General features: G+C 47.2%; 1 protein-coding gene across 1 annotated transcript in view; it reads right to left on the bottom strand.

Moving 5' to 3' along the window:
* LOC134948044 (collagen alpha-1(I) chain-like) overlaps positions 1–27,230 on the bottom strand; it is a 327,117-nt gene that overhangs the window by 93,581 nt on the left and 206,306 nt on the right. Inside the window, exons 10-14 of the mRNA XM_063935802.1 lie at positions 18,245–18,283; positions 13,191–13,244; positions 12,023–12,076; positions 10,572–10,679; positions 2,401–2,454 (exon numbers count right to left, since the gene is read on the bottom strand). Of these exons, the coding sequence (XP_063791872.1) occupies positions 2,401–2,454; positions 10,572–10,679; positions 12,023–12,076; positions 13,191–13,244; positions 18,245–18,283 (309 nt within the window). The remainder of the gene's footprint in view (positions 1–2,400; positions 2,455–10,571; positions 10,680–12,022; positions 12,077–13,190; positions 13,245–18,244; positions 18,284–27,230) is intronic.

The raw sequence follows: 27,230 nt of genomic DNA, 5'->3' as shown, positions 1-27,230 counted from the left end.
CAGCCACTCCCCCGTTTCCCCAGGCACGCCTGCGTTTTTACCTGACACGCCTGCGTTTTTTAGCACACTCCCGGAAAACGGCAAGTTACCATCCAGAAACACCCACTTCCTGTCAATCACTCAAAGATCAGCAGAGCGACTGAAAAGCGTCGCTCGGCCCCGTGTAAAATTGCATATTTTTGTGTGAAAGTACTTAGCTCGTGCGCCCTGCGGCCCATACGCATGCGCAGAACAGCCCATTTTTAGCCTGATCGCTATTCTGCTAAAAACGGCAGCGAGCGATCAACTCGGAATGACCACCAAAGTCACATTAGAAAAGACAATTTCAAGAAAATAAACATAGGGAGATAAAACCCACCGATCCTAGCACACATGCGGAGTGGGATGGGATGAACAGATATTCGGCACATTACAGAGCCAGGATGCTTTCCTGACTCGCTTCCTTGATAATGCACGCATTGCAGCCTGTGTTTCTCCTATTTAAAACTCAGGCTGCCCCTTCAGCCCCCCTCCCCCTGGAGAGTTCATTTTAACCTTTTCCAGATCAGTGTTAATTGTGTAAATTCAACTGTAACATGGGGTCTCTTGGTCATATACACAGGGGCTGGCTAATTACCCTTCCCCTTCCTTTTGAAGCTGGGCAATCAGATTTATCAATCATCCTAATTCACTGTTATAACTTATACTGTGGGGTCTCTTAGAAATACTAGCAGGCCAAATTGCCTTATCTTTTAATTGTGTGTTTGAAGCTCTGAGCTAGTGTTTACAACTGCAGAAATAAGGCTTGGATAAATATCATTTACAAACCAGTCAGGAAGGGCATAGCACCTTTCTGGTTCTTCTCATCTTTTATGCCTGTGTACACATCCTGCTCTTTTACAACTTACAAATGCGTTCTCTCAACCATCTCTGGGTCCCTGCATCAAAGGGTATCTGACACCTCTGTACTGTAAACAGCTCTATACAAGCGGATCAATTAAGTCTCTACCATTTAACATGCAAAGACACTTGACTGGTATAATACAATGGTACATGGATACATCACTTGGAATAATACAAATTTCAATCATGCCCATTTCGATATAACCCAGATGCATTGGCATCACATCCATTGATATGTCACTCGGATTTCCTGGTATCATCTTTATATCACACTACTTATTAAGAGGTCTATTCCTACTTGAAATAGCCTGGATCATGACAACGCCCCCTTTAAGATCAGCATGTGAGCAGTGGCACGTCAGGCCGAAGTCTCCTATGACCTTTTCACACAGGGTTTATACATAACCACACACAGGGCATTTGCAGAGATTGATCAATACAATATTATTTGCAGTTATGCACATTCTGGCGTCAGAATGGCGTCCAATCATGACACACAGTAATGGGGTAACGTGTGAAATGCGTGAAGCTGCCGTCTATGCTCCAAGCAGAGACAGACATCAGTACACCTGTATATTATACAATAATGGGGTAACAGAGTGAAACACGTGAAGCTGCCGTCTATGCTCCAATCAGAGACAGACATCAGTACACCTGTATATTACACAGTAATGGGGTAACAGGGTGAAACGTGTGAAGCTGCCGTCTATGCTCCAAGCAGAGACAGACATCAGTACACCTGTATATTAAACAGTAATGGGGTAATAGGGTAAAACGCGTGAAGCTGCTGTCTATGCTCCAAGCAGAGACAGACATCAGTACACCTGTATATTACACAGTAATGGGGTAACAGGGTGAAACGTGTGAAGCTTCTGTCTATGCTCCAATCAGGGACAGACATCAGTACATATGTATATTTCACAGTAATGGGGTAACAGGGTGGAACGCGTGAAGCTGCTGTCTATGCTCCAAGCAGACAGACATCAGTACACCTGTATATTACATAGTAATGGGGTAACAGGGAGAAACGCGTGAAGCTGCCGTCTATGCTCCAAGCAGAGACAGACATCAGTACACCTGTATATTACACAGAAATGGGTTAACAGGGAGAAACGCGTGAAGCTGCCGTCTATGCTCCATCAGATGTGTGCTTTTGTGGCATGAATCCATTGGTGATTTGACGCCTTCATTCGACAGCTAATTGGCAGCTGCGAGAGAGCTATGTCAGAGGTTGGTGCTTAGCTGTGACCGCAGGATAAATATGGCAGCGACGGACATTATATGGCTACTGTATAAACCAAAGCCATGCTCTACCATTTCCCAGGTCACAGAGGAACGGCTACTGCACAGCTAGGTCTGTAATCCTAATCATTGCTGAAATATCTATCTCACCGAAACGCCTGCCTATATAAGCCTGCTTTATCTCTATCTGCTGCGATTCTCATAAACTGGTCAATGAGTAATATATCATTATACAAAGTAGCCATAATCCAATTAAACATGCATTTTAGGACTCACTTCTTCCCCTTTTTCACCGACAGGTCCTTGATCCCCTTTAAAGCCTTGCAACCCCTGGGAAGGAGAGAAAGAAGCTGCAAATAAGAACTTTGTTTCATTGAGAGGTGTATTTGTCCCTGCAATAATCCAGCATCATAGTAACAGGAGCCTTCAGGGGCACAGACCGAACGTCATGGGCCCCATAGCAAAAGACACCCGCCCCAATGCTTCTAGACAGACACCTCTCTCTGCAGCTGATGTTCATTTTATTTATTTGTTTATTATTTATTAGCAGTTTCTTATATAGCGCAGCATATTCCGTTGCGCTTTACAATTAGAACAACAGTTATAGAACAAAACTGGGCAAAGACAGACAGAGGTAGGAAGGCCCTGCTCGCAAGCTTACAATCTATAGGGAAATAGGCATTGATACACAAGGATAGATGCTACCTATTTCATAATGGTTCCCCAGATTGCTAGGTTCTTAGTGGGTTGTATGATAAGATCACCCAGCAATGTTGGAAGACAAAATGTGAGGTTATGGGGACTGTGCAGAGGGGATGTAACTGGATAGGGAAGCACTGAAGGTTGTGTGTGTGGGTCAGGAACTTGGTAGGCTTGTCTGAAGAGATGAGTTTTTATGCCCCATAGTAATGCCCTAGGTAATGTTATACCCCATAGTAGTGCCCTAGGTAATGTTATGCCCCATAGTAGTGCCCTAGGTAATGTTATACCCCATAGTAGTGCCCTAGTTAATGTTATACCCCATAGTAGTGCCCTAGGTAATGTTATGCCCCATAGTAGTGCCCTAGGTAATGTTATACCCCATAGTAGTGCCCTAGGTAATGTTATACCCCATAGTAGTGCCCTAGATAATGTTATGCCCCATAGTAGTGCCCTAGGTAATGTTATACCCCATAGTAGTGCCCTAGTTAATGTTATGCCCCATAGTAGTGCCCTAGGTAATGTTATACCCCATAGTAGTGCCCTAGGTAATGTTATACCCCATAGTAGTGCCCTAGATAATGTTATACCCCATAGTAGTGCCCTAGGTAATGTTATACCCCATAGTAGTGCCCTAGTTAATGTTATACCCCATAGTAGTGCCCTAGTTAATGTTATACCCCATAGTAGTGCCCTAGGTAATGTTATACCCCATAGTAGTGCCCTAGGTAATGTTATACCCCATAGTAGTGCCCTAGATGTTATACCCCATAGTAGTGCCCTAGTTAATGTTATACCCCATAGAAGTGCCCTAGGTAAAGTTATACCCCATAGTAGTGCCCTAGGTAATGTTATACCCCATAGTAGTGCCCTAGGTAATGTTATACCCCATAGTAGTGCCCTAGGTAATGTTATACCCCATAGTAGTGCCCTAGGTAATGTTATACCCCATAGTAGTGCCCTAGGTAATGTTATACCCCATAGTAGTGCCCTAGGTAATGTTATACCCCATAGTAGTGCCCTAGGTAATGTTATACCCCATAGTAGCGCCCTAGGTAATGTTATACCCCATAGTAGTGCCCTAGGTAATGTTATACCCCATAGTAGTGCCCTAGGTAATGTTATACCCCATAGTAGTGCCCTAGATAATGTTATACCCCATAGTAGTGCCCTAGGTAATGTTATACCCCATAGTAGTGCCCTAGGTAATGTTATACCCCATAGTAGTGCCCTAGGTAATGTTATACCCCATAGTAGTGCCCTAGGTAATGTTATACCCCATAGTAGTGCCCTAGGTAATGTTATGCCCCATAGTAGTGCCCTAGTTAATGTTATGCCCCATAGTAGTGCCCTAGGTAATGTTATACCCCATAGTAGTGCCCTAGGTAATGTTATACCCCATAGTAGTGCCCTAGTTAATGTTATACCCCATAGTAGTGCCCTAGGTAATGTTATACCCCATAGTAGTGCCCTAGGTAATGTTATACCCCATAGTAGTGCCCTAGGTAATGTTATACCCCATAGTAGTGCCCTAGATGTTATACCCCATAGTAGTGCCCTAGTTAATGTTATACCCCATAGTAGTGCCCTAGGTAATGTTATACCCCATAGTAGTGCCCTAGGTAATGTTATACCCCATAGTAGTGCCCTAGGTAATGTTATACCCCATAGTAGTGCCCTAGATGTTATACCCCATAGTAGTGCCCTAGTTAATGTTATACCCCATAGTAGTGCCCTAGGTAATGTTATACCCCATAGTAGTGCCCTAGGTAATGTTATACCCCATAGTAGTGCCCTAGGTAATGTTATACCCCATAGTAGTGCCCTAGGTAATGTTATGCCCCATAGTAGTGCCCTAGGTAATGTTATACCCCATAGTAGTGCCCTAGGTAATGTTATACCCCATAGTAGTGCCCTAGGTAATGTTATACCCCATAGTAGTGCCCTAGGTAATGTTATACCCCATAGTAGTGCCCTAGGTAATGTTATACCCCATAGTAGTGCCCTAGGTAATGTTATGTCTCATAGTAATGCCCTAGGTAATGTTATGCCCCATAGTAGTGCCCTAGGTAATGTTATACCCCATAGTAGTGCCCTAGGTAATGTTATACCCCATAGTAGTGCCCTAGGTAATGTTATACCCCATAGTAGTGCCCTAGGTAATGTTATACCCCATAGTAGTGCCCTAGGTAATGTTATACCCCATAGTAGTGCCCTAGGTAATGTTATACCCCATAGTAGTGCCCTAGGTAATGTTATACCCCATAGTAGTGCCCTAGGTAATGTTATACCCCATAGTAGTGCCCTAGGTAATGTTATACCCCATAGTAGTGCCCTAGGTAATGTTATACCCCATAGTAGTGCCCTAGGTAATGTTATACCCCATAGTAGTGCCCTAGGTAATGTTATACCCCATAGTAGTGCCCTAGGTAATGTTATACCCCATAGTAGTGCCCTAGGTAATGTTATACCCCATAGTAGTGCCCTAGGTAATGTTATGCCCCATAGTAGTGCCCTAGGTAATGTTATACCCCATAGTAGTGCCCTAGGTAATGTTATACCCCATAGTAGTGCCCTAGGTAATGTTATACCCCATAGTAGTGCCCTAGGTAATGTTATACCCCATAGTAGTGCCCTAGGTAATGTTATACCCCATAGTAGTGCCCTAGATGTTATACCCCATAGTAGTGCCCTAGTTAATGTTATACCCCATAGAAGTGCCCTAGGTAAAGTTATACCCCATAGTAGTGCCCTAGGTAATGTTATACCCCATAGTAGTGCCCTAGGTAATGTTATACCCCATAGTAGTGCCCTAGGTAATGTTATACCCCATAGTAGTGCCCTAGGTAATGTTATACCCCATAGTAGTGCCCTAGGTAATGTTATACCCCATAGTAGTGCCCTAGGTAATGTTATACCCCATAGTAGTGCCCTAGGTAATGTTATACCCCATAGTAGCGCCCTAGGTAATGTTATACCCCATAGTAGTGCCCTAGGTAATGTTATACCCCATAGTAGTGCCCTAGGTAATGTTATACCCCATAGTAGTGCCCTAGGTAATGTTATACCCCATAGTAGTGCCCTAGGTAATGTTATACCCCATAGTAGTGCCCTAGGTAATGTTATACCCCATAGTAGTGCCCTAGGTAATGTTATACCCCATAGTAGTGCCCTAGGTAATGTTATACCCCATAGTAGTGCCCTAGGTAATGTTATGCCCCATAGTAGTGCCCTAGTTAATGTTATGCCCCATAGTAGTGCCCTAGGTAATGTTATACCCCATAGTAGTGCCCTAGGTAATGTTATACCCCATAGTAGTGCCCTAGTTAATGTTATACCCCATAGTAGTGCCCTAGGTAATGTTATACCCCATAGTAGTGCCCTAGGTAATGTTATACCCCATAGTAGTGCCCTAGGTAATGTTATACCCCATAGTAGTGCCCTAGGTAATGTTATACCCCATAGTAGTGCCCTAGTTAATGTTATACCCCATAGTAGTGCCCTAGGTAATGTTATACCCCATAGTAGTGCCCTAGGTAATGTTATACCCCATAGTAGTGCCCTAGGTAATGTTATACCCCATAGTAGTGCCCTAGATGTTATACCTCATAGTAGTGCCCTAGTTAATGTTATACCCCATAGTAGTGCCCTAGGTAATGTTATACCCCATAGTAGTGCCCTAGGTAATGTTATACCCCATAGTAGTGCCCTAGGTAATGTTATACCCCATAGTAGTGCCCTAGGTAATGTTATGCCCCATAGTAGTGCCCTAGGTAATGTTATACCCCATAGTAGTGCCCTAGGTAATGTTATACCCCATAGTAGTGCCCTAGGTAATGTTATACCCCATAGTAGTGCCCTAGGTAATGTTATACCCCATAGTAGTGCCCTAGGTAATGTTATACCCCATAGTAGTGCCCTAGGTAATGTTATGTCTCATAGTAATGCCCTAGGTAATGTTATGCCCCATAGTAGTGCCCTAGGTAATGTTATACCCCATAGTAGTGCCCTAGGTAATGTTATACCCCATAGTAGTGCCCTAGGTAATGTTATACCCCATAGTAGTGCCCTAGGTAATGTTATACCCCATAGTAGTGCCCTAGGTAATGTTATACCCCATAGTAGTGCCCTAGTTAATGTTATACCCCATAGTAGTGCCCTAGGTAATGTTATACCCCATAGTAGTGCCCTAGGTAATGTTATACCCCATAGTAGTGCCCTAGGTAATGTTATACCCCATAGTAGTGCCCTAGGTAATGTTATACCCCATAGTAGTGCCCTAGGTAATGTTATACCCCATAGTAGTGCCCTAGGTAATGTTATACCCCATAGTAGTGCCCTAGGTAATGTTATACCCCATAGTAGTGCCCTAGGTAATGTTATACCCCATAGTAGTGCCCTAGGTAATGTTATACCCCATAGTAGTGCCCTAGGTAATGTTATACCCCATAGTAGTGCCCTAGATAATGTTATACCCCATAGTAGTGCCCTAGGTAATGTTATACCCCATAGTAGTGCCCTAGGTAATGTTATACCCCATAGTAGTGCCCTAGGTAATGTTATACCCCATAGTAGTGCCCTAGGTAATGTTATACCCCATAGTAGTGCCCTAGATAATGTTATACCCCATAGTAGTGCCCTAGTTAATGTTATACCCCATAGTAGTGCCCTAGGTAATGTTATACCCCATAGTAGTGCCCTAGGTAATGTTATACCCCATAGTAGTGCCCTAGATAATGTTATACCCCATAGTAGTGCCCTAGTTAATGTTATACCCCATAGTAGTGCCCTAGGTAATGTTATACCCCATAGTAGTGCCCTAGGTAATGTTATACCCCATAGTAGTGCCCTAGGTAATGTTATACCCCATAGTAGTGCCCTAGGTAATGTTATGCCCCATAGTAGTGCCCTAGGTAATGTTATGCCCCATAGTAGTGCCCTAGGTAATGTTATACCCCATAGTAGTGCCCTAGGTAATGTTATACCCCATAGTAGTGCCCTAGTTACTGTTATGCCCCATAGTAGTGCCCTAGGTAATGTTATACCCCATAGTAGTGCCCTAGGTAATGTTATACCCCATAGTAGTGCCCTAGGTAATGTTATACCCCATAGTAGTGCCCTAGTTAATGTTATACCCCATAGTAGTGCCCTAGGTAATGTTATACCCCATAGTAGTGCCCTAGGTAATGTTATACCCCATAGTAGTGCCCTAGTTAATGTTATACCCCATAGTAGTGCCCTAGGTAATGTTATACCCCATAGTAGTGCCCTAGGTAATGTTATGCCCCATAGTAGTGCCCTAGGTAATGTTATACCCCATAGTAGTGCCCTAGTTAATGTTATACCCCATAGTAGTGCCCTAGTTAATGTTATACCCCATAGTAGTGCCCTAGTTAATGTTATACCCCATAGTAGTGCCCTAGTTAATGTTATACCCCATAGTAGTGCCCTAGGTAATGTTATGCCCCATAGTAGTGCCCTAGGTAATGTTATACCCCATAGTAGTGCCCTAGGTAATGTTATACCCCATAGTAGTGCCCTAGGTAATGTTATACCCCATTGTAGTGCCCTAGTTACTGTTATGCCCCATAGTTGTACCCTAGTTACTAGTATGCCCCACTGTAGTGTCCTAGGTAATGAGTTTGCAACCACTATCAGCGACACACATAACATGGACCATTCCTGTGCATCTGAATAGACCCTTCCAGTCACCACACAGGAACACACATCACATCTGCAAGACACTGTCCATACTGTGCATCTCAATTACATCTACAACTTATTGACCATTTGCGCTAATATAGGCACCGCCTACCACCCTGGATCAGACCCTGGTTACTCCAATCAGTCACTCTCGCATCTCCCCTATATATACAGACTACAAGGTGTGAGAGATGTGTAAGGCACAGTGTCACCTGCTGGTCACAGGTGGAATTACAGGTATATGTTTCTCATCTTTCAGACAATATTGCTTATTTTGGAGAATTTCAGTCATCTGTACCCCAGTGGCGTGCGGTGAGGTCGGTGGCTGGGGAGGCACAAGCAGCCACCCCCACCCCCCTCCCCATAGAATGGGGTAAAAAAAAAAAAAAAGTGTACCCTGCCCATCCCCCCACGTTCGTGAAACCAGCACCGGGCAGAACCAGCCAGGGGGGGTAATGCCATAGCAGGGGAGACACTCGGTATGGGGTCCCCCTGCCATAGCATTAATCTGCCCCCCCAAACCAGTCAGCCCAGGGCTGGAATTCCTCGGAAGTGGGGACCCCAAAAAATGAAAATGGGGTCCCTCTCCCGAGCAACAACCAGCACTGGGCTGATAGCCCAGTGCTATGCCCCGCACCCCTGGTGGCGGTGGGTGCGGGGTTCATTGTTAATATTGTTCTTGACAGGTGGCCTACAGGTACCAGCAAGCCTGCCCCAGCATGCTGGCACTTGGAGAACCACAAGTGCCAGCATGCCCGGACATAAATGGCCCGCTGGCACCTGTGGTCCACCTGTAAAGAACAGTAATATTGTTCTTTACAGGTGGCCAACAGGTCCCAGCAAGCCTGCCCCAGCATGCTGGCATATGGAGAACCACAAGTACCAGCATGCCCGGACATAAATGGCCTACTGGCATCTGTTCTCCACCTGTAAAGAAAATATTAAAATAAAAACACCAGTCTCTTTAAAAAAAAAAATAGTTTATTTGACAGCGTCTTCACCTGGGGGCGGCGGCCTTTAAGCTCTTTTGCATGGCCGCCGCCTCCCCAGGGCTTCCGGCGTCTTCACCTGGGGGGGCGCCACCTCCCCAGGGCTTCCAGCGTCTTCCTCCGGCGTCTTCACCTGGGAGGCGGCGGCCATTAAGCTCTTTTGCATGGCCGCCGCCTTCCCCAGGGCTGGTGGGCGGCGGCTGCTAAGCTCTTTTGCATAGCCGCCGCCCATCCAGGACTTCCGACGTCTTCTGCCTTCAGGAGCTCTTCTCCACTCCTCCTACGCCGTCGGACTGACAGCCGCTCCCTCGCGCTGACTTATATAAGTCAGCCGGAGGGGGCGGGGCGATGACGCGGCGAGCCGTGATTGGCTCGCAGCGGCCATCTTGAATTTAAAAAATGACGCTATGGCGCCATTTTTGAAATTGGTACCGCTCCGCTGCCCAAACTCTGCACCGCCGCCCGCGCCCGGCCTCCTGCACCTCCGTCACTCGCACCTTCGCCGCCTATCGCCGCCAGCACCTCCGCCGCCTATCGCCGCCAGCACCTCCGCCGACACCCGCACCTCCGCCGACACCCGCACCTCCGCCGCGCCCACAACAGTGATTGACAGCGGATCCAGTGACGGATCCGCTGGCCAATCACTGTGGCCCGACTGATATGGGACGTGCTTTCATAGGTTGAAAGCACGCACCTGTGTGAAAGCGGCACCACTAATGGTGCCGCTTTCCCATGTTATTTTAATGGGCTTTTAATGCCCATTGCTAGGCCCCGCCCGTGCCCGCCCCCCACTCTCCATACCTTTCCCTATCTGACAGGGAGGCACCACGATCGGTGCCTCCCAACCCCATTTTACACACTAGTAATGATTAGGATAATATAAAGCAGATACTCATGACACAGAATATGTCATAAGTATCTTCTTTATAATATTTTAATCATTAATGACAGGGGAGGCCCTGCCTCCCCTGACTGCACGTCCCTGCTGTACCCTCCATTTATCCCGGCCTATTATACATTATATTCACACAAAGATGTAGATGCAGATACTCTCACCTTCGCTCCTGGTGTTCCCGGAGAGCCTGGTTTCCCGTCGAGGCCTGGAGCTCCATCATTCCCGGGAATGCCAGCGGCTCCCTGTGTGCCCGACGGTCCTGACAGCCCCTGCAGATACAGTGAGCACAGGAGTGACTGTGTGCCAGATACAACATCGATACACTGTAACTATATGAAAAAAGACAATTGTCCATCGAGTTCAACCTATTTGTGGTCTCCTATGCAGTCTTATTATAGGACTAGTTATTTTTATGTTAGGGCTAGTTATAGTAACTATAATGCGTGCCTACGCCCCATAACCCTGAATATCTTTATCCAATAGGAATTTATCTAACCCATTCTTAAAGGAGTTGACTGAGTCCGCCATTACTACTCTCTCAGGCAGGGAATTCCAAACACGTATTGTCCTTACTGTGAAAAAACCTTTTCACCTCAATGTGCGGAAACTCCTCTCCTCTAACCTAAGCGAGTGACCACGTGTCCTCTGTGCTGATCTTATAGAAAACAGGTCCCTCCCAAGCTCTGTGTATTGACCCCTTATATATTTGTAGATGTTGATCATGTCCCCTCTTAGTCTCCTCTTTTCCAATGTAAACATGCCTAGCCTTGCAAAACTTTCCTCGTATTCCAGCGTCTTCATGCCCTTGATTAGTTTGGTCGCCCGCCTCTGAACCTTTTCTAGCTCCAGGATATCCTTTTTGTAAAATGGTGCCCAAAATTGCACACAGAATTCAAGATGTGGCCTCACTAGTGATTTATATAATGGGAGTATAATAATATTACATTGCAACTGCTGTAAAATGCTAACCTAAGTCAGAAGGAATGCAGATTGTTTATAACTGTTTATTAATAATAATAATAATAATAATATTAATGTAGTTGTTTATAAGGCGCCCAAGGGTTTTGTATCGCCGAACTGGGGGAATAGCAACCAATAACACAAGGAGGACTGTTTGGGCCTATGACACGATCTAAAAATAATAATAAAGGTGGGAACAGTGGGAATGGCCGCAGCCCGGGAGCAGATGTGTACGCGCAGGACATAGCGTATTGTTTGCGAAAGTTTGAGGCCAGGTGCAAATACACAATTATCTATTTGTATTTGGCCAATTGTGTGCACATGTGAAGTGTTTGTGTGCGTGTTTTATTGGACACAAGAGGGAGAGGTGTATCCGACGTACAAGAAAAGCTTTTTTACGTTTTATTGAAACCTAATTTTTTTTATGCTGCACATACATTAGGGAGCCCCAGAGGCCACGACACCCCCACAATCCCATCTTTAATACATATTATTTTTGTCCCTGAGTTTCTCTCTCCTACATCGCCTCCCCCATCCCCCAACTTCCAGGCGAAACGCGTCAGTTTGTCATTTACACAGTATCCTGATGATCACTGTCCTGTAAAACAACTAGAGACACACGGTGAGTTACTGAGCATAGGACTCTCCATACCGTAGGACCTCGCTGCCCTTTCACGCCCAGCCTCCCTGCGGGTCCAGTCTTACCCTGCAACAAGACACAATCAGAGGTGACTGTAGGATCCTGCACTGTGATATGTAATGTGAAGAGAGAGATGGTTACATTGTTACTCTAAGCGTTACACGGATAAAAGAGACCGCAAAGTAGCTGAATTTAATAAAAGGTTGCGCTTCATGACGCAGATGCAATTTATATCAAAATGGTTTTTACAATCTGTTGGGAGAACATCGTTTCACCCCTTCTCTTCTAGTAAAGTTGTATAAATGTAGATTCTACAGGTAAGTATCACTCATCTCTAGCAAAACTGCCACCTACTCCAGCCACGTAACTATCCTGCGGCAGACTATCTGCGCTCATCTCCGCCACATAGAAGTAAAACGCGTTGGGTAATGTCAGGCGGAGGTGATTCACACATGGCTGTTAGCTGACCTACCATGGATGCATAACAATAAATGGAGATTGTTTGGTTAATTCTCATTTATGGCTTAAACGAGTCACGCGTATGTTGTGGCGGCAATGGGATTGTCCGCTTTACACGTAGCACTGTGCGTGTTTGGAACACTGCTGTAGAATGGGCAAAAAGAGCCTAGAAACACGTTTCTCCGATACAACTGGAAGCTGTAAAGTGCGTCACATTAAATGCATAGGGCACTTCTCCAGCTCAATTGCTACAAAACTCTATCCCAACTGTGGAGTAGAAAATATCTATGCTCAGGGAAGATCCCCCTATAAATGTGTCCCTACCACCCCTTCATTTCATTTTAAGATTGTCACGTTACTCTACTTTGCAAAATTAGGCAGCGTGCCTACTGAATATTTAGCAAAAAGTTCCCTGACTCCGCCCAGGTCCTCCCACTGGCCAAATCCAACGCCTGTTCCCATGAAAACATTGCCATTTATCTTCATACTCCCATGAGAATTTGGTGCAGCTGCAGCGCCTCCCTAACACAAGGAGTAAAAGCAACAGTGACACCTGCTGGACATAAGAAGGTACTGCACCATTTATCAAAACTATTTTACAACTTTACAACAATAACTCAATGGAAGTGGTTTTTATTACTTTAACCAAATGTGATGTGTCTAGTAGAAAAACCAATAATAAATCCTGTTTATTGCAAGGAAAATCAAATATCTTGCTCACCGGTGTGCCTGGCTTTCCATATATACCGGGGAGACCCGCTGGACCGCGACTTCTCTAAAAGACAGATAGAAAGGGCGACATGAGTACCAGTATCAAAATCATATTAACGGCTTACCGCTATGAATAGTTCATTAGTACATATAAGGGTTTGGTTGGCACCTCTTTGTATGGAGCGGTTGGGAAACGTGATATAATGAGCCAATATTACTACACCTCCACCACATTACAATAATAGCAATAGATTAGCCGCACAAAGTCGCAGTTGCCTTACAGTAGCCACACACACATTCCCCGCCCACTATGGGTGTCATTTGGCTACCTTATGTATCTAGTGTTTCCTGCACCTCTTAGAGTGTAAGCTCATTTGCCCAGCTTTACAGTCTGCTTCATGTCATTGCATACCACTTGGTTCTGTCATGATCCCCTCAAAAAAACAATGCCGCATAATGTCAATGCTTTATAAACAGAAGATAATAATTTTATAGGAAGGTTAGTAAAGATAGACTGGTCAGTATTTCCTCTCCTGGGCTCTCTGTATACACAGTGTTACATGTCAGCTTGCATGGACAGGTGAGGTACAGTATATAGCTGTACACATATACACCAGGGTGGTTATAGGAGGGTGGTTCAATGAATAAGGTGAGAAGACTTCTCATGTGTGTAACATTCTCTATGTCAGTGTAATTCCCCGCCAGGCCAGAGCAGGTAGGTCGCTGCTTCCTCTCACAGACTGCGCCTCCTATCAGCCATACTGTCCCAGCCTCAGGTGGAAGATGGCGGCTGGTGGACACATGGTGACACACTGAGGTGCGTAGTGTCATCAGATATCAGCCATACTGTCCCAGCCTCAGGTGGAAGATGGCGGCTGGTGGACACATGGTGACACACTGAGGTGCGTAGTGTCATCAGATATCAGCCATACAGTCCCAGCCTCAGGTGGAAGATGGCAGCTGGCGGACACACGGTCACACACTGAGGTGCGTAGTGTGGTCAGATTTCTGCGTCTATAGAGCACATCAGCAGCTGACATTCAGCACCAACTTGTCGCGGTGTACGGTGATAGCGTCATGTCACGGGAACAGGTTTGGGTTTGGTACACGGCCTTAGACGGCAGGACAATCGTCCAAGATGAGCAGCGACCTGGACGGCCAAGTACGTCCACCACAGGTGACAGTTTGTGCCGCACTGAAGGCCTCGTTCAGGAGGACAGACGCATTCAGTGATATTGCTGATTAACGGAACACCTCAGTGGGTGCTCTGTGCACAACATCGTTCATGAGCAACTGGGAAAAAGTGTCCACACTGGAACCAAAGCAACTCACAGACGTTCACAGAACCAAAAGGATGGGATTGTCTCTCGTGCACTTGACGTGGCACCATTAGGAGGGAGCGCAGTTCCCACAGCGTACTGTTACAGATGATAAAACGTGGGTACATCATGTGACACCGGAGATGAAGCAGGCATCCAGGACATAGAAACACGCATTAGTCTCACCTTCAAAAAACAATTCCACAAAGAAGGTCATGGCGACCGTGTTCTGGGACCACAGAGGTGTGCTTCTTGTTCATTTCCTCACCATATGAGATACTGTGATTGCTGACCACTATTGTAACACATAGGCCCTCATTCCGAGTTGTTCGCTCGCAAGCTGCTTTTAGCAGCATTGCACACGCTAAGCCGCCGCCTACTGGGAGTGAATCTTAGCTTATCAAAATTGCAAACGAAAGATTCTCAAAATTGCGAATAGAAATTTCTTTGCAGTTTCTGAGTAGCTCCAGACTTACTCTGCCACTGCGATCAGTTCAGTCAGTTTCGTTCCTGGTTTGACGTCACAAACACACCCAGCGTTCGCCCAGACACTCCTCCGTTTCTCCAGCCACTCCCGCGTTTTTTTCCCAGAAACGGCAGCGTTTTTTCACACACACCCATAAAACGGCCAGTTTCCGCCCAGAAACACCCACTTCCTGTCAATCACACTACGATCACCAGAACGAAGAAAAAACCTCGTAATGCCGTGAGTAAAATACCAAACTTCTTAGCAAATTTACTTGGCGCAGTTGCAGTGCGAACATTGCGCATGCGCAATTAGCGGAAAATCGCTGCGATGCGAAGAAAATTACCGAGCGAACAACTCGGAATGAGGGCCTTTGAGCGGTGGCCGAGGGCAATTCCACAAAAACAACCTGGGCTGCAGTGCTGAATGATAACGCCAGGCCACACTCAGCCAACCGCACAGGCGTGTGTTAGTAAGGCACTATCATTGGGAGGTACTGGAACATCGTCCCTACAGTCCAGACCTGTCCCCGGATGTTTTCCATCTCTGTGGGCCATTGAAGAAGCACCTGGATGGAAGGCCATTCACAGATGAGGGTGAAGGTCAGCAAGCCGCCATCTCCTGGCTTCAGGCGCTTGGCACTGGTCTCTTCTATGCCGGGATAGGTGCCTTGACGTACCACTGGAAGAAATGCTTAGACAAGTATGGCGACTATGTGGAATAATAATCTGCACCAAGGCCATACTATGGATTATACTGTATGTATATGTACGAGATGAATAAATGTGCAGTGAGAGGTCTTGTTATTTATTGAACTACCCTCACAGCTATTTTATACAATGACCATGGGCTGCTGACTGCACCATTTACAACACCTGAAGAATCCTGGTTATCGAGTGGCTCGGGGGACATTTGCTGGCCAGGTGCAGAAAGTGTGGCCCTGTGAGAGCAGATCCCCTGAGCTATCCTGATCTTTCTGAAACATGAAGAATAATCAGCATACATAGGGTTTGTGTATGGAGCACACCGCCGGCCCATTCCCCATGCTGTACTGTATATAGGGCAGTGGGACACCTGGCAGCCGTTCCCCCTCAGCCACACTGACAAGCTGTATATCTTACTGACTTCCCATCCCGTAACCGACGGCCAGTGTGTACCAGTCCACAGTGCCGCGTTCCCAGGGCAACCGAGAGACTGTACTGCCATATACCCTGCTAACACAATGGGGCATTGATGAAGACCGGTGCATATGAAATAGCTGAGGGGCCACAGCAACCAAACAGATGGGAAATTACATATTTCTGGAGAAATGACAACAGATGTCTGTCCTGTGCCTCAGTCTACACAAATGCCGCCTGAGGTCCCTAGTACAGACGCAGCATTCTCTAACTGCTTCCCAACCTGCAGCCAGACAGTGAATGACTATCAGCGTGCTGACTGGTGGATGGCTGGAGCTACCCACCAATCAGAATGCAGCATTCTCCACCAGCCTCTAACCTGCAGCCAGACAGTAAATGGCTGTCAGCGTGCTGACTGGTGGATGGCTGGAGCTGACTACCAATCAGAATGCAGCATTCTCTACCAGCCTCTAACCTGCAGCCAGACAGTGAATGACTATCAGCGTGCTGATTGGTGGATGGCTGGAGCTACCCACCAATCAGAATGCAGCATTCTCTACCAGCCTCTAACCTGCAGCCAGACAGTGAATGACTATCAGCGTGCTGATTGGTGGATGGCTGGAGCTACCCACCAATCAGAATGCAGCATTCTCTACCAGCCTCTAACCTGCAGCCAGACAGTAAATGGCTGTCAGCATGCTGATTGGTGGATGGCTGGAGCTGTCCACCAATCAGAATGCAGCATTCTCTACCAGCCTCTAACCTGCAGCCAGACAGTAAATGGCTGTCAGCATGCTGATTGGTGGATGGCTGGAGCTGTCTACCAATCAGAATGCAGCATTCTCTACCAGCCTCTAACCTGCAGCCAGACAGTAAATGGCTGTCAGCATGCTGATTGGTGGATGGCTGGAGCTGTCCACCAATCAGAATGCAGCATTCTCTACCAGCCTCTAACCTGCAGCCAGACAGTAAATGGCTGTCAGCATGCTGATTGGTGGATGGCTGGAGCTACCCACCAATCAGAATGCAGCATTCTCTACCAGCCTCTAACCTGCAGCCAGACAGTAAATGGCTGTCAGCATGCTGATTGGTGGATGGCTGGAGCTGTCTACCAATCAGAATGCAGCATTCTCTACCAGCCTCTAACCTGCAGCCAGACAGTAAATGGCTGTCAGCATGCTGATTGGTGGATGGCTGGAGCTGTCTACCAATCAGAATGCAGCATTCTCTACCAGCCTCTAACCTGCAGCCAGACAGTAAATGGCTGTCAGCATGCTGATTGGTGGATGGCTGGAGCTGTCCACCAATCAGAATGCAGCATTCTCTACCAGCCTCTAACCTGCAGCCAGACAGTAAATGGCTGTCAGCATGCTGATTGGTGGATGGCTGGAGCTACCCACCAATCAGAATGCAGCATTCTCTACCAGCCTCTAACCTGCAGCCAGACAGTAAATGGCTGTCAGCATGCTGATTGGTGGATGGCTGGAGCTGTCTACCAATCAGAATGCAGCATTCTCTACCAGCCTCTAACCTGCAGCCAGACAGTAAATGGCTGTCAGCGTGCTAACTGGTGGATGGTTGGAGCTGTCCACCAATCAGAATGCAGCATTCTCTACCAGCCTCTATCCTGCAGCCAGACAGTAAATGGCTGTCAGCATGCTGATTGGTGGATGGCTGGAGCTGTCCACCAATCAGAATGCAGCATTCTCTACCAGCCTCTAACCTGCAGACAGGCAGTAGATGGCTGTCAGTGTGCTGATTGGTGGAAGGCTGTGTAGATGCACCACAGCGCATGCACAGCATGCTAAAATGCGCCCACTATGGATTTGCAGGCCCTAAGCCTCCCGCACAGCTGTGCTTATAAATAAAAGTGGAAGCTCTTAATACCCCTCCACAGTGTAGTTGTCAGCAATAACCTCTTTCTGCCTGCACTGTGATTGGTTGCATCAGACAACCACAACACTGTGAGGAAAGGGGAGGGGCTGCTGACAACTCACTGTACAGACGCTTGTCATGCAATGGCAGAGCAGTATGGTGGTCGTACTGTATCACTTTCTATAATCATTTCACTGATGGTTCCCCAAAAAGAAGACTAGAGGACAGGAGAGGGTCCAGTGTACCCAGAGGGCAGGCCAGGTGTGATAACGAGGGGCACACTCACAGGCCAGCCGGCATACAGCAGCTGAAAGAAGGACGTGTGCTGAAAGAGAAGAAAAAGCATTGGTTAGACATACATCCAAGTGCAGGCAAGGGGCATGACATGTTATAACCCTCCGTAAGTAGTATATAAACAGTGAGCTGTGATGTCAGCATTATCCAGCAGTTATCACGTACACAGACCCCGTCTAAGCAACGAATGTATGATCTAGAGGCAGTGTAGTGTAGGAGGGTGAGTACAGTGTATGATCTAGAGGCAGTGTAGTGTAGGTGGGTGAGTACAGTGTATGATCTAGAGGCAGTGTAGTGTAGGTGGGTGAGTACAATGTATGATCTAGAGGCAGTGTAGTGTAGATGGGTGAGTACAGTGTATGATCTAGAGGCAGTGTAGTGTAGATGGGTGAGTACAGTGTATGATCTAGAGGCAGTGTAGTGTAGGAGGGCGAGTATAGTGTATGATCTAGAGGCAGTGTAGTGTAGATGGGTGAGTACAGTGTATAATCTAGAGGCAGTGTAGTGTAGGAGGGTGAGTACAGTGTATGATCTAGAGGCAGTGTAGTGTAGGTGGGTGAGTACAGTGTATGATCTAGAGGCAGTGTAGTGTAGGTGGGTGAGTACAGTGTATGATCTAGAGGCAGTGTAGTGTAGATGGGTGAGTACAGTGTATGATCTAGAGGCAGTGTAGTGTAGGTGGGTGTGTACAGTGTATGATCTAGAGGCAGTGTAGTGTAGGTGGGTGTGTACAGTGTATGATCTAGAGGCAGTGTAGTGTAGGTGGGTGAGTACAGTGTATGAGCTAGAGGCAGTGTAGTGTAGGTGGGTGAGTACAGTGTATGAGCTAGAGGCAGTGTAGTGTAGGAGGGTGAGTACAGTGTATGATCTAGAGGCAGTGTAGTGTAGGTGGGTTAGTACAGTGTATGAGCTAGAGGCAGTGTAGTGTAGGTGGGTGAGTACAGTGTATGATCTAGAGGCAGTGTAGTGTAGGTGGGTGAGTACAGTGTATGATCTAGAGGCAGTGTAGTGTAGGCGGGTGAGTACAGTGTATGATCTAGAGGCAATATAGTGTAGGTGGGTGAGTACAGTGTATGATCTAGAGGCAGTGTAGTGTAGGTGGGTGAGTACAGTGTATGATCTAGAGGCAGTGTAGTGTAGATGGGTGAGTACAATGTATGAGCTAGAGGCAGTGTAGTGTAGGAGGGTGAGTACAGTGTATGATCTAGAGGCAGTGTAGTGTAGGTGGGTGAGTACAGTGTACGATCTAGAGGAATGTAGTGTAGGTGGGTGAGTACAGTGTATGATCTAGAGGCAGTGTAGTGTAGGTGGGTGAGTACAGTGTTTGATCTAGAGGCAGTGTAGTGTAGGTAGGTGAGTACAGTGTATGATCTAGAGGCAGTGTAGTGTAGGAGGGTGAGTACAGTGTATGATCTAGAGGCAGTGTAGTGTAGGTGGGTGAGTACAGTGTATGATCTAGAGGCAGTGTAGTGTAGGTGGGTGAGTACAGTGTATGATCTAGAGGCAGTGTAGTGTAGGTGGGTGAGTACAGTGTATGATCTAGAGGCAATGTAGTGTAGGTGGGTGAGTACAGTGTATGATCTAGAGGCAGTGTAGTGTAGGTGGGTGAGTACAGTGTATGATCTAGAGGCAGTGTAGTGTAGATGGGTGAGTACAATGTATGAGCTAGAGGCAGTCTAGTGTAGGCGGGTGAGTACAGTGTATGATCTAGAGGCAGTGTAGTGTAGGTGGGTGAGTACAGTGTATGATCTAGAGGCAGTGCAGTGTAGATGGGTGAGTACAGTGTATGATCTAGAGGCAGTGTAGTGTAGATGGGTGAGTACAGTGTATGATCTAGAGGCAGTGTAGTGTAGGTGGGTGAGTAAAGTGTATGATCTAGAGGCAGTGTAGTGTAGGTGGGTGAGTGAGTACAGTGTATGATCTAGAGGCAGTGTAGTGTAGGTGGGTGAGTACAGTGTATGATCTAGAGGCAGTGTAGTGTAGATGGGTTAGTACAGTGTATAATCTAGAGGCAGTGTAGTGTAGATGGGTGAGTACACTGTATGATCTAGAGGCAGTGTAGTGTAGGTGGGTGAGTACAGTGTATGATCTAGAGGCAGTGTAGTGTAGGTGGGTGAGTACAGTGTATGATCTAGAGGCAGTGTAGTGTAGGAGGGTGAGTACAGTGTATGAGCTAGAGGCAGTGTAGTGTAGGTGGGTGAGTACAGTGTATGATCTAGAGGCAGTGTAGTGTAGGTGGGTGAGTACAGTGTATGATCTAGAGGCAGTAGTGTAGGAGGGTGAGTACAGTGTATGAGCTAGAGGCAGTGTAGTGTAGGTGGGTGAGTACAGTGTATGATCTAGAGGCAGTGTAGTGTAGGTGGGTGAGTACAGTGTATGATCTAGAGGCAGTGTAGTGTAGGAGGGTGAGTACAGTGTATGATCTAGAGGCAGTGTAGTGTAGGTAAGTGAGTACAGTGTATGATCTAGAGGCAGTGTAGTGTCGGTAAGTGAGTACAGTGTATGATCTAGAGGCAGTGTAGTGTAGGTGGGTGATTACAGTGTATGTGTCACAACTGAGGGCCTGAGCTGACGGGAGGCAGCCTCAGTTGTAGGGGCTGAGATGTAACGGAACCTGGGAGGTTGTATCAGACCCCTAGACATGTAAGTAACATGTAGAATAACTGCCCGAAGGCGTGACCACGACAACCAGGATAAAAGTCAATGATGTTTATTATGACAAACTCCGTAACACAGCAGCAGTAAAAGGAAACATAAAAGTCAACAGAGGATAAATACAATTCCTGGGTACTACAGGGTGGCAAGGGCCACAGGCACTGGTAGTGTGAGACAGTTCTTATAATCTTCTAGTTGGAAAGTCCTTACCAGGCCTGACTGTAGCAATGGAGAGAACCCAGGATCGTACCAGCTGATGTTCCAGGAAAGGCTGGGCTGCTGAAGGTAAAACGGCTGCTGTGGATACTGGCTGGAACCAGACTGTTGTTGGTACGGAGTGGATACTGGCTGGAACCAGTTAAATAATAAACGAACTTGAGAGCGATGAAATAATAATGAAGTTTGGAGTTTGAGAGCGGTGAAATAATAATACCGGTGGAGAGTGGTAAACTGCAGAAAAGGACACCGGCCCTTTAAGAGAAGCTATACACTGCTGGAAGCTGGGCTGGAAGCAGGTGATTGTTTGCTGGAAACAGGTGAGTCCAGAATGGATCGGAGAGTCAGGCTACACCGCAGATGGAATGCTGGTGCGGGTCTCTATAGCAGAAGTCTGGAGACAGGAGCTGGAACCTGGAAGACAACCACAGGAGAGAGACAAACTGGAACTAGGTTAGACAACCAAAGCACTGACGCCTTCCTTGCTCAGGCACAGCATACTTATACCTGCAGCAAGGAAGGGGTTGGCTAGGCAATTATGCAAATCAACAATACAGACAGCAGATTGGTGGAAATAATCAGATGACAAAATCCAAGATGGCTGCGCCCATGCAGACACTTGGAGGGAAGTTTGGTTTGTAATCCATGTGAGAATTGAAACAGTAATGGCGATGCCGGCCACAGGAGACGCCAGACTGACAAGCGCACATTTAACCACGCGGGCACAGCGGAGGCCGCGGCTGATGAAATCACCACTCTGACATTCTGCATGTGGAAACTCAGGAACAGCGGGATCCGGTCCTGGAACGCTGAGCCAGCCTTAGGAGGCATCTGAAGGGTAAGTAATGGCGTCCAGATACCCGGATCGTGACAGCACCCCCCCCTTTAGGAGTGGCCCCAGGACACTTCTTAGGCTTTAAAGGAAACTTTGCGTGGAAATTTCGGACCAAGGCAGGAGCATGGACGTCTGAGGCATTGGTCCAAGAGCGTTCTTCAGGACCATAGCCCTTCCAGTCAATGAGGTATTGTAACTGACCGTAACGGAAACGTGAGTCCAAAATCTTGGCCACCTCGTACTCGACTCCCCGTTGAGTCTGAACTTTGGGAGCTGGAGGAAGTGCGGAATGAAACCGATTCAGGATCAGCGGTTTCAACAAAGAAACATGAAATGTCCTGGGTATTTTCAAGAAGGATGGTAACTGTAAACTGTAGGCAACAGGATTGATGACTTGTTCAATCTTGAAGGGTCCGATGTAGCGAGGTGCAAATTTCATGCTGGGAACTCTCAACCTCAAATTCTTCGTGGACAGCCACACACGATCACCCACCTTGAGAGCAGGAACCGCTCTACGCTTCCTATCGGCAAACTTCTTATACCTGAATGAGGCTTTAAGCAGGGCTGCGCGGACGTTCCTCCAGTTATTTGAAAACTGACGCAAGGTGACATCCACTGCTGGAACAGAAGTTGCGGGAAGCGGTTGGAATTCTGGGACTTTAGGGTGGAATCCATAATTAATGAAGAATGGTGTAGAAGAAGATGAGGAATGGTATTGATTGTTGTGGCTGAACTCGGCCCAAGGAAGGAGTTGAACCCAGTCATCTTGAGAGGAAGACACATATATACGGAGGAAGGCCTCCAAGTCCTGATTCACCCTCTCGGTTTGACCATTGGTCTGAGGATGGTAAGCCGTGGAAAACTTTAACTTGACTTGGAGGGCTTGACACAAACTTCGCCAAAATTTGGCTACAAATTGTACTCCACGATCCGAGATGATCTCTTCAGGAAGACCGTGAAGTCGGAAGATCTCTTGTATAAACACTTGAGCCAACTTGGAAGCTGACGGAAGACCGGTGAGAGGGATGAAATGTGCCATCTTGGTGAACCGGTCAACTACCACCCAGATGGTATTAAACTTGTTGCAGATAGGTAGATCGGAAACAAAGTCCATCGACAAATGGGTCCAAGGTCGACGGGGAACAGATAATGGAACCAGTTGCCCCGCAGGCGACTGGCGGGAGACTTTGTGTTGGGCACACTTTGGGCAGGAGGCAATAAATTCCATAACGTCCTTCTTCAGAGTTGGCCACCAGTAGGACCTAGAAATAAATTCAAGGGTTTTCTGAATGCCTGTATGTCCAGCAAAACGGGAAGCATGGGCCCAATGGATGAGCTTCTTCCTTAGAACTGGCTTAACAAAACTTTTCCCTGGTGGAGGAGTAGAGTCCATCCCTACTGTGGAGAATGCCAACGGATTAATAATAGGATGCTTGTCTGCAGACTCGGACTCATTTTCTTGCTCCCATGAGCGGGAAAGGGCATCGGCCTTACGATTCTGAGAACCCGGACAGAACTGGAGTTTAAAGTCAAACCTAGAGAAGAAAAGTGCCCATCTGGCCTGACGAGGATTCAGACATTGTGCGCCTTTGAGATATAAAAGATTTTTGTGGTCGGTAAGAATGGTGATTGAGTGGGAAGCTCCCTCCAACAGGTATCTCCACTCCTCCAGAGCGAGCTTGATGGCTAGCAACTCCTGATCGCCAATGGCATAGTTGCGCTCAGCTGGGGAGAACTTCCGGGAGAAGAAACTGCAAGGATGTAGATGTCCATCTTTGGCCCTCTGGGATAACACTGCTCCTACTCCAACGGAGGAGGCATCTACCTCTAAGATAAAAGGAGAGTCGGTGTCGGGCTGTTTCAGAACTGGTGCAGAGATGAACCGTTGCTTCAGAAGGTGAAAGGCCTGTGTAGCTTCCTCGGACCACTTGGACGGATTAGCACCTTTCTTGGTTAATGCAGTGATAGGCGCCACGATGGTGGAAAAGTCTCGTATAAATTTTCTATAATAATTGGCGAACCCTAAGAACCTCTGGACCCCTTTGAGGCTTAAGGGTATAGGCCAATTCTGGATTGCTTGGAGTTTCTCAGGATCCATCTCTAGTCCGGAACCGGACACAATGTAACCTAGAAACGGAATGGTTTTAACTTCAAACACACACTTCTCCAATTTACAATAGAGGTGATTGACACGGAGACGGGAAAGAACCTCTTTTACCCAGAAACGATGATCTTCGAGATTATTAGCAAAGATGAGGATGTCGTCTAGATAAACCACGACATGGCGGTACAAAATGTCCCTGAAAATCTCATTCACGAAGTGCTGGAAGACTGCTGGAGCGTTGCTCAATCCGAAGGGCATGACGAGGTACTCATAATGTCCGTCACGGGTGTTAAAGGCGGTCTTCCACTCGTCACCCTCACGGATTCGGATGAGATTGTAGGCACCCCTCAAGTCCAGCTTTGTGAAAATAGTTGCACCACTAACTCTATCAAAGAGCTCGGTAATCAGGGGTAAAGGGTATCGGTTCTTGACGGTAATGTCGTTCAGACCTCTGTAGTCGATGCACGGACGCAGACCACCGTCTTTCTTCTTAACGAAGAAGAAGCCTGCGCCGGCTGGAGAAGAAGATGGTCGGATGAAACCCTTCGCCAGGTTCTCTTTGATGTACTCTTCCATGGAGTGTGTCTCAGGCAGAGACAACGGATAAGTTCGGCCTCGCGGTGGAACCTTCCCTGGAATGAGGTCGATTGGGCAGTCCCATTCTCTATGAGGAGGAAGGATATCAGCAGAGGCTTTACTGAACACGTCCGTGAAGTCTTGATATGGAGGAGGCGGAACATCAGATGACCTGGGGAAGGAAGAACAAACAGGAAGAACTTTGGCTAAACAAGTCTCAGCACAGGAGGGACCCCATGCCAGTATTTGCGTAGTCGTCCAGTCAATTGATGGGTTGTGGAGACGGAGCCATGGAAGGCCTAAAACCACTGGATGTGTGGCTCTTGGAATCACTAAAAAAGAAATATACTCAGAATGAAGAACTCCCACTCTCAGACGAACTGGAAGAGTCCTTAAGGAAATGACTGCGTCAAAAATCTTGCTGCCATCCACGGCAGTCAAAGAGATGGACGAGGACAGTCTCTCGGTGGGTAGGGACCACCGTTTAACATAAGCTTCGGTTATGAAATTCCCAGCTGCTCCGGAATCAAGGAGGGCAATGACGTTCCTGTAACGTTGAGCAATTTGGAGCGACACTGGGAGGTTACAGTCATGAGGAGATGGAGAGGAGATCATTACTCCTAGCCGGCCCTCTCCTTGGCGAGCTAGGATCTGGAGTTTCCCGGACGTTTGGGACAGGCATTGATAGTGTGCGACGGAGCTGCACAGTAGAGACAGAGAGACTCAGAGAGACGTCTTCGGCGCTCAGCGGGAGATAGACGGGAACGACTAATTTGCATAGGCTCATCCTTGGATGGAGATGGTTGACGAGGAGGAGGAGCAGAAGATTTAGAAGTAGATGATCTTCCTCGCTCGGTTGCTCTCTCTCTGAAACGTAGATCAACCTTCGTGCAAAGAGAAATTAGCTCATCCAACTTAGAGGGCAAGTCTCTGGTAGCTAACTCATCCTTGATGCGTTCTGATAAGCCATGCCAGAATGCAGCATACAGGGCCTCGTCGTTCCATGCCAGTTCGGATGCCAGGATTTTAAACTGTATAAGATACTGTCCCACAGTACGTGTTCCCTGGCGTAAACGGAGAATCTCAGATGTAGCAGATGTTATCCGGCCTGGCTCGTCGAAGATGCGCCTGAATGTAGCTACAAAGTCAGTATAGGAGGATAGCAGGGGATCAGACTTCTCCCATAAAGGTGATGCCCAGTCAAGGGCTGAGCCACTGAGAAGGGAGATGATATAGGCAATTTTGGTACGGTCACTGAAGAAATTGCCAGGTAGAAGCTCAAAGTGGATTTCACATTGATTGAGAAATCCCCTGCAGAACCTTGGAGATCCATCAAATTTTGCTGGCGTTGGAAGATGAAGATGTGGACTGGAAATGGGTAAGGTGGGTGGGGTTACAGCTGGTGTTACTGTAGTGGACGCACCGGACGTTCCAGGTCCACGGAGGGTCGTTTGAATCCCATCCAGCCGTGTAGAGAGATCCTGGAGACAGCGGATGATGTGGCCCTGTGCAGCCTCCTGATGTTCAAGTCGGGCTGCCAGTTCTTGCATCGGCCTGGCCGCTTGATCCTGGTCTCCGGCTGGATTCATTAGGTCAGTGCTTACTGTCACAACTGAGGGCCTGAGCTGACGGGAGGCAGCCTCAGTTGTAGGGGCTGAGATGTAACGGAACCTGGGAGGTTGTATCAGACCCCTAGACATGTAAGTAACATGTAGAATAACTGCCCGAAGGCGTGACCACGACAACCAGGATAAAAGTCAATGATGTTTATTATGACAAACTCCGTAACACAGCAGCAGTAAAAGGAAACATAAAAGTCAACAGAGGATAAATACAATTCCTGGGTACTACAGGGTGGCAAGGGCCACAGGCACTGGTAGTGTGAGACAGTTCTTATAATCTTCTAGTTGGAAAGTCCTTACCAGGCCTGACTGTAGCAATGGAGAGAACCCAGGATCGTACCAGCTGATGTTCCAGGAAAGGCTGGGCCGCTGAAGGTAAAACGGCTGCTGTGGATACTGGCTGGAACCAGACTGTTGTTGGTACGGAGTGGATACTGGCTGGAACCAGTTAAATAATAAACGAACTTGAGAGCGATGAAATAATAATGAAGTTTGGAGTTTGAGAGCGGTGAAATAATAATACCGGTGGAGAGTGGTAAACTGCAGAAAAGGACACCGGCCCTTTAAGAGAAGCTATACACTGCTGGAAGCTGGGCTGGAAGCAGGTGATTGTTTGCTGGAAACAGGTGAGTCCAGAATGGATCGGAGAGTCAGGCTACACCGCAGATGGAATGCTGGTGCGGGTCTCTATAGCAGAAGTCTGGAGACAGGAGCTGGAACCTGGAAGACAACCACAGGAGAGAGACAAACTGGAACTAGGTTAGACAACCAAAGCACTGACGCCTTCCTTGCTCAGGCACAGCATACTTATACCTGCAGCAAGGAAGGGGTTGGCTAGGCAATTATGCAAATCAACAATACAGACAGCAGATTGGTGGAAATAATCAGATGACAAAATCCAAGATGGCTGCGCCCATGCAGACACTTGGAGGGAAGTTTGGTTTGTAATCCATGTGAGAATTGAAACAGT

The sequence above is a fragment of the Pseudophryne corroboree genome, chromosome 8 (genome assembly GCF_028390025.1).
Source record: "Pseudophryne corroboree isolate aPseCor3 chromosome 8, aPseCor3.hap2, whole genome shotgun sequence".
In the NCBI taxonomy this organism is placed as follows: domain Eukaryota; kingdom Metazoa; phylum Chordata; class Amphibia; order Anura; family Myobatrachidae; genus Pseudophryne; species Pseudophryne corroboree.
This window is presented reverse-complemented; position numbering and strand designations above follow the sequence as displayed.